Below are 7878 nucleotides of genomic sequence, written 5' to 3' on the forward strand. Positions count from 1 at the left end.
CGACCCGTACTAATAAAATTTTAGTATGGGACCTAGAAGCGTAAACCCGAAAATCCGAAAACCCGAAAAACCCGATCCGAATGCCAACGGGTACCCGAACGCCCAGACCTACATGTATATCCATTTTCTTTTTGACAATTTGATACTCGATCATTATATTGTCTTTAAGTCCAGCAAATATAAGCTAACTTAATAGAGCTTGATATGGAATTGCAGGAATTTCTACTTGGATTTGCTGTTAAACGTTAATTCTACTTCAAAAGCGTCTTCTTGTTGGAATTTTCCAATGTAGACCGGCCTCTAAAAAAGAAGTGTAGTTACACGCAATGCATTAATTAATATATTAGCTGCCTAAGAAATATAAATTGTAGGCTCTTGTATCAACATTACTATGAGTATAGAGATTTGGGTTGATCTGCTTGAAGACTTTGTTCTTCTTGTGCTAAAAAATCTGCCTTTCCTGTATTTACAAAACTCTCATGAAATACACAGTGTCATAAAGTGGGACATCAAACCAAAAGTAAACCTGCTTAGTTACATTTATCGCCGTCTAAATGTAGTAGATTCTCTTTGCTTTATAGTGTTATCTTCAAAGACTTGCTTCCACATAGGGATCCATATTTCCCGAGCAACTCTGACCGCATCCAGCTTCTGCTTCAGCCTGATTAAGATCACAGGCAAAACCGTCTTGTGGTCTTCTCTTACAACTGCAAACATATCTCCACGGTATAGCCTTTCGATGCATCTGTAGAACTTCACACCAAGATTTTCCAGGCTCATCTCCTCCTTTATAACTTGTTCCGCACTCTCCACTGCGCTTTTCAGAGCTTCCATCAACATATCACTCTCAAACATGTCCTCTTCGCATCTCGCCACTGCTTCTTCGTACTTGCTCAGTTTCTTACGTCTCGAAGCACCTTTAAATTGCATCACAGCGTACTTGTTGTTCAGTACCTTGTTTGAGACAGGACACTGTTCTTCCTCAGGGATAAGCTTATAGCTCGGTGTCACTCGTTCTAACTGCCTTGACGAGGTTCTTGCTTTCTTCAGAGACCTCTCAGTAGTTTGCAATAGTCTTCTCTTCTTTCCTTCCAAATCCATCTTGTCTAAGCCATGCGTTACGTCTTTCACCAACTCTCGCTCCTCAGAAACCCTAATCTCAGCAGCATCGGCTCCAATCTTTTGATCTTCTTTCGACTTGTTACCTACTTTAGCCCTAACCCCAAGACCATCTTCTCGTATTTCACCTTCTTCAAGTTCAAGACCCGTATCTTGAACGTTTTGTTGGGTCTTTCCACGTTCATCTTCTTGACCATTGTTTTTGAACAAAAGTGAAAGAGACTTACGAAACTGGCTGAGTTTGATTTTTTTCTTACCAAAGTCTTTAACGGAGGAGACTAACTCTAGCAACTCGGAAGGACCCAGTCCCTTACTGACCATCTTACAGAAGTTCTTGAGCGACTCAGCCTCAACCTCACTGAGTGCTTTATCTTCATCCTCTTCTTCATCTTCTTCTTGAGGCTTGTTGAGAAAATCTGTGAAGCATCGATGAAGAAAGTCGTCCTTCTTGAACAAAACCAGAGCAGATGCAATGAGTTGGGTCTTGTCGATTCTTCTGCGGTTAGAATCTATCAGCAAGGAGGTGAGCGTCTTCAAATCCGTCGGAGTTAGTCTCTCTTTGAAGATACTCCATAACTCGAGCGCGTTCTTCTTCTTCTTCTTCACCATCCCTTTCTCTTTGAATCTTATTTCTTCCTCGTTACGCACGCGACTACTCTTATAACGATGCTGTTGAGTAGTCATGTCTATTATATCTCCTTATATATTGGATGATAAAAGTTATTTAAATCACCGCTTTTACTTGTGTTTATTTATAAGAGAACTTTGAAAAAAAGGAGAACTATATGTATATATAGGTAATAAAAGTAAAACCTCGGTCGAATCCTTTAAATCTAGCCCGCAAGTGACGATAAACCCTAGAACCGCGGGATCGACCTTCGATCTCACCATTCTACCAATCGGCTTCCTCTTCCTAGCTTTGGTGATGGAAGCGTAGGCTATCAATTGCAAATTTTCGAATCAGGGATTTAGCTTTGCGGCGGTGTTAATCTGAGATTGGTGCTTGTTAACGCTGAATGAAACACGCAGAAGACGATCAACCTACACCGTTGATCGAACCTGCTATGGTATCGGAGCAGCCTGCACACGAATCCGACAGCGATTCGGATGATGATGAATCCGATTACTTGTCAAGGAAGCCAATTGGTCCTGTGGATCCGAGCAAGTCCACGGCCTCTGGAGCTACTGCTTGTGTGCCGTCTACGTTTGTGGTTGTAACGATGGGAGAAAAGTTCCTAACGGTGGAGCTTTGGTTAGGGTTAAGGTGACGCCCGGTGTAGGTGTTGGCGGTGAAGAGCAAGAAGGTGTGGTTAAAGATGTTGGAGATGGGAGTTATGCTGTTACCTACTTTGTGCCCAAGAGAGGTTAACTATATGGTGAGTGTTGAATGCAATGGGGATGCCATTTTGGGTAGTCCTTTTCCTGTCTTCTTTAGCCAAGGTAAAGGTTTTTATAATATTGTTTCTCTTGTGGTGTTTGATGTTAAAGGTTCTCTCTTTATGTCTGTAACAGGCTCCTCTTCTTCTTCTGCTTGATTGATTGGCTCTGCTCCACCTTCATACTCAAGCCTTATAAACCAAACAATGCCGAACTACACTGGTTCGGTTTCTGGGGATTTCTCCTGGTCCTTCTGGTGGTGTTATTCTGCCTGGTGCCTGGAGTCCCTTAGTGGTAGATGTGCTAACACTATGTGCAAGTTGAGTCATCCTCCTCAGAGTTTGCTCATGACTGCTATAGCTGCAACAACAAGCATGAGTAATCTTAGCCAGGTACCTATGGCACCTTCCGCTGCAGCGATGGCTGCTGCTCAAGCTATTGTCGCCGCACAAACCCTTCAAGCTCATATGCAAGCGCAAGCTCGATCAAACAAAGGCCCTTTAGGTATTGTGTCCTTTCATTGTTGGAACCATTGAATTTTAGTTTGCTTCCGTTGTGATACTCATGAGTCGTACTAGTTTATGGTTTAGGTTCCCCGGAAAAAGAAGTAAAGGGGGAAGCATTGAAGAAATATCTCCAAGTTGGCAACCTGAGTCCACAGCTTACCACTGAACAGCTTAAGCAGCATTTTAGCTTCTGTGGCACAGTAGTTGACTGTTCTACAACTGATTCAAAGCTTCTTGCTTATATAGAATACTCAAAGCCAGAAGAAGCAACCGCTGCTTTGGCATTAAACAATATGGAAGTCTGCGGTAGGGCTTTGAATGTTGAGATTGCAAAATCTCTTCCTCAGAAACCATCTTTGGATAACTCTTCTTCATCCTCACTACCAATGATGATGCAACAGGCTGTTGCGATGCAGCAGATGCAGTTCCAGCAAGCTATACTGATGCAGCAAGCCATGGCTACTCAGCAGGCGGCGAATAAAGCTGCTACCATGAAGTCTGCCACCGAGCTTGCAGCAGCTAGAGCTGCAGAGATTAGTAGGAAATTGAACCCTAATGGAGTTGGAAATGACGAAAAAGAAGCTGACCAGAAACCTAGGTGGGCTTCCATGACTATGATAACATTGTCATATCTTTTGAGAGATGAACTGATAGTCATCACTCTTGTGCAGGTCACCATCTAACTCTCCTGCCAGGTCTAGATCGAAGTCAAAATCACCAATTAGTTACAGGCGAAGGCGGAGATCTCGGTCTTATTTACCACCGTTTCGTCGCCCGCGAAGTCATAGATCAAGATCACCGTTAAGATATAACAGGCGATCAACTTATGAGGGGAGAAGGCGATCATATAGAGATTCCCAGGATATTTCTGAAAGTAGGAGATACGCGGTAGATAAGATCCGCAAAAGAGAAAATCCAAGCAGGATGATTCGGAGTTGTCAAGACATCGACGTGATAGCTCATCTCGTGGGGATAAGAAGTCATCCCGTGCTGGTTCCCGATCACCAAGGCGACATAAGGAAACTAAATCAACCGCAAGAGATGATGAAGAAACCAAACACAGACGTAGAACACGTTCAAGATCTAGAACAGTGGAAGATTCTGCAGATAACAAGGATGAAACTAGAGAGGAGGAACTGAACATCGCAAAAAACGGTCAGGGTCAAGATCTCGTGAAGGTCGGAAAAGAGCCAGAGACACATCCAGAAGTTCTGATGATACTGAACGGAAACACAGGGGGAGGTCCAGGTCTAAATCATTGGAAGTCAGTAATGGCTCTTGTGAGGATATTAATGTTGCTGAAGGAATGAAGGAGGACAGGAGGGGAAGGTCTAGGTCTAGATCATTGGAAACTAAACACAGGTCTTCTAGGAGAAATGAGCTGAAAGAAGATAAAGGACACAGGATCACGGAGAAGGAGGTCCAGGTCAGGATCAGTGGAAGGTACGTGTAAGGAGTCTCGGATCAGGGACAAAAAGTCCAGGCGTCGTAGTAGTGGAAGAAGGTCGAGGTCAGTGTCTTCTGAGGGTAGGCATAGGAGAGAGAGAAGGTCATCCCCTGGATACTCTGATGAAAACAAATCATCATCAAGACGTAAGGGACACTCCAGGTCGAGAGAGAAGAGGGACAGTTCAAGAGAGAAAAGATCAAAACGTCATGAAAGATTGAGGTCAGCTTCTCCTGAAGACTACAATGGACGAGGCGATAGACCTTCTCCTGTTAGTTCTGAATGATGGCAGACTGTCCTTTGGCTTTTTCTCCAATTGATACCATCTACTTTTCTATTTTATTCTCAATACCACTTTCGATAAACTGTTGAAAAATTATAGAAATTGTTCCTGCTTCACTAATCAGTTTAGCTGAACAGCTACATAGATTAGTGATAAATTAGGAGCTAAAAAGATGTACTATCGTGTCAAACATGCATGCTTTCTCTTTTTTTTTTTTGAAACACAACATGCATGCTTCCTCGTTACGATAAAACTGTTTATAGATTTGATTTTCATCAACATGTGCAGACCGTCCTCTTGGAGCATCTCCAATGTACACCTCTATATTTTCCTCTAAAATAAAAATGTAAAAATGTTTCAATGTATGTTTCTATAATAGAGTTCATCTATTTTAGAGGAAAATATAGAGAAAAATTACTTTTTACTTCTATATTTAGAGGTAGAAATATCATATATCTATATTTTCCCCCATAAATAGAAGAATTCTATTATAAAATTTTCTCCTATAAATACATTGGAACATTTTCACCTTTATAATAAAATTTTTCTATTTTAGGAAAAAATATAGAGATAGAAATATGATTGGGTAGGAGATGGTCTTAGGAAGTAACATTCACTACATATGAATCCAAGTCGAATCCATGTAAAAATAAATGATTGTAAAGGGAAAAAAATGTTTTAACCCTTTCGAAATATTGTATAGTTTTTGTAATCAAGATTTATGGATCGAATTCAGCCTAGTACTTATGAAGCTTATAGTGATCAAGATATATATGCTCTCTAAACACTTTCCAGCAAGATCATTATCCCATCATTTATTACATAACAAACCCACATATATATCCAATTATACCGACAAATATCTTTCTATAATAACATACAGCTGTAAGAATTTAATTCCCACTTCGATCCCCCTTAAAAAAGGACCGCCATAAAAAACATTAATGATTTTTTTTTGGCATTTTTAAAATTAAAACGGAAAAATACAGAAATCTGTCCCTGTAAATAATTTTCTTTTCGGGTTGTAAAGAAATAAAAACAAGCATGTGATGTTGATGAAGAAGGATGCCATTATTTAAGCGGAATCATCGGCGTGAGAGTTTTCCCTTTTTAGCCTCGGCTGTATCCCGTAATAACCAACGTACCATTTGACGAACTTCCTTAACCCCGCCGCGAGATCCGTCGTTGGTTTATACCCAAAGTCTTTATACGCCAAGCTCACGTTCGCATGCGTGTAAGGCACGTCACCGTTCCTAGGCATTTTGATCAGATGCTTCTTCGCTTTACTCCCCAACAATCCTTCCAAGATCGAAACCAGTCTCCCGACAGGAACCGGAGAAGTGTTCCCGAGATTGTAAACACGTAACTGAGCCGGTCCTCGCTTCTTCCCGCCGCTTCCCGTGCTTTTCTCCGCCGTGTCCAACGCACCGACACATCCTTTAACGATATCGTCTATGTAGGTGAAGTCACGCGCCACTTCTTGATTGTCTTGCGTTCGGTAAATGTCGATTGATTTCCCGTGGAGTATGGCTTTGGTGAAGAAGAAGTAAGCCATGTCGGGTCTTCCCCAAGGACCGTAAACCGTAAAGAACCGGAGACCGGTTAAAGAAAGACCGTAGATGTGATTGTAAGTGTGGGCTATCTCCTCTCCTGCTTTCTTCGTCGCCGCGTAAAGACTCGCCGGCTGATCCGTTCTGTGCTCTTCGGAGAACGGGTTCTCGGTGTTTAGTCCGTAAACGGAGCTGGACGAAGCCCAGACGATCGCGGGCTGAGGATTAGCTGCTTTAGCTACTTCGAGGAGGTTAACGAGTCCAGCGATGTTTGAGCTGATGTAAGACTGAGGGTTCTTCATGGCGTAACGAACTCCGGCTTGAGCTGCTAAGTGAAGGACGTGAGTGAAAGGGACGACGTCGAAGAGCTTACGCAAGAGAGGACCGTCGTTGAGATCTCCTTCCACGATGAACACCTGGTTCTTCTCTAACAGCTCTTGTCTTGCTCTTTTGAGCGATGGGTCGTAGTAGTCGTTGAAGTTGTCGAATCCTAAAACTCCATCCCCGCGTTTTCGAAGCGCGATGGAGCAGTGGGATCCGACGAACCCGGCTGCTCCGGTTACGAGGACGGAGAGGCCGTGCGGTCGTTTTGGTGTTGAGGATTGTCTCACGCGCTTCTCCCACGCGGCTCCTTCGCCTAGGGAGGAGGAGGAGGAAGAGAAGATGCCGGTTGATAAGAAGCTGCGACGGTGGAGATGGTGTGATGCGGCGGAGTGGCTGTCGGAGAGTGGATGGTAGTTGATAGCGAAGACAAGGACTAGGACAAGAGCGACGAGGAGTGTTGCTCGGAAAAGAACTTTAGAAGACGCCTTGAGAACTTTGGTGCTGTGGATCTTGCGGAGGTAGCTGTTGTACCTCTCCAGCTTCACCGTCTTGCTTGTGTCCGCCGACGACGCCGACAGTGGCATTTCGTCTTTTTGATAGAAAAACTCTTAACTGGTTTTAGATTTGTATGTGGATTCTTCTCTTTGTATCAAAGGGGCTCGAAACAATGTTAATTCGCAAAATGATGTTTGTTTTTTTAGAGGGTTTGAGAGTTTCTTTTTCGAGCCCTGGAAAACTAGCAAGGAAAGATCTGATGATTATAAAGAGAATGAGAGAAAATTTCGTGGTCGGGAACTACCTTTTCCGTAATTAAAATACATAATAAATCAACGAGTTAATTTCTAGAATAAATAAAAGTACTGTTGCATTTTACCCAAAAAAAATACAAAAAGGACCGCTGTAATTGTGATGGTGACGTTGGTTTTTTCACACGAGTGTTTGACTGTTCTCCATTAGTATACAATATAGGAAAGTTCTTACAGAGTTTACTTTTGCTATCATTAGAAAGTCATTTACTTATTTTCTAGTCAAAGATCTATCTGTTTACTAAGGGAAGACGAAATATTTCCACAGCAGCACTATCATATAGTAAAAAATATACATAATCTTTTAATCTCGGCACCAATTAAGTATAACAACCTACTTTTACAAACGATGAAAGTTTGAAACCTGTTTCCACACAGACCAAGATTAGGCTTGGTTTTAATGGTTTATGACATTAAAACTAGTAAACCAGTTCGTATCGGTTGATATTGGTACAACCTGGCACAA

The 7878-nt window shown here is 42.3% G+C and overlaps 2 protein-coding genes and 1 pseudogene across 2 annotated transcripts; 1 reads left to right on the forward strand and 2 right to left on the reverse strand.

Moving 5' to 3' along the window:
- Positions 1–128: 128 nt before the first annotated feature.
- On the reverse strand, positions 129–1945 carry LOC106374309 (paired amphipathic helix protein Sin3-like 2). The gene has a single exon (XM_013814366.3). The coding sequence runs from the start codon at positions 1801–1803 to the stop codon at positions 541–543; it is 1263 nt and encodes a 420-aa protein (XP_013669820.2). The 5' UTR covers positions 1804–1945; the 3' UTR covers positions 129–540.
- Positions 1946–2135: 190 nt separating this feature from the next.
- On the forward strand, positions 2136–4848 carry LOC106375583 (annotated as a pseudogene).
- A 658-nt stretch (positions 4849–5506) lies between these two features.
- On the reverse strand, positions 5507–7422 carry LOC106375581 (UDP-glucuronate 4-epimerase 6-like). Its single transcript, XM_013815534.3, has one exon. It carries the CDS (start codon positions 7188–7190, stop codon positions 5808–5810), a length of 1383 nt encoding a protein of 460 aa, XP_013670988.1. The 5' UTR covers positions 7191–7422; the 3' UTR covers positions 5507–5807.
- Positions 7423–7878: the final 456 nt, after the last annotated feature.

Source organism: Brassica napus, chromosome C1 (assembly GCF_020379485.1).
Source record: "Brassica napus cultivar Da-Ae chromosome C1, Da-Ae, whole genome shotgun sequence".
Classification (NCBI taxonomy): domain Eukaryota; kingdom Viridiplantae; phylum Streptophyta; class Magnoliopsida; order Brassicales; family Brassicaceae; genus Brassica; species Brassica napus.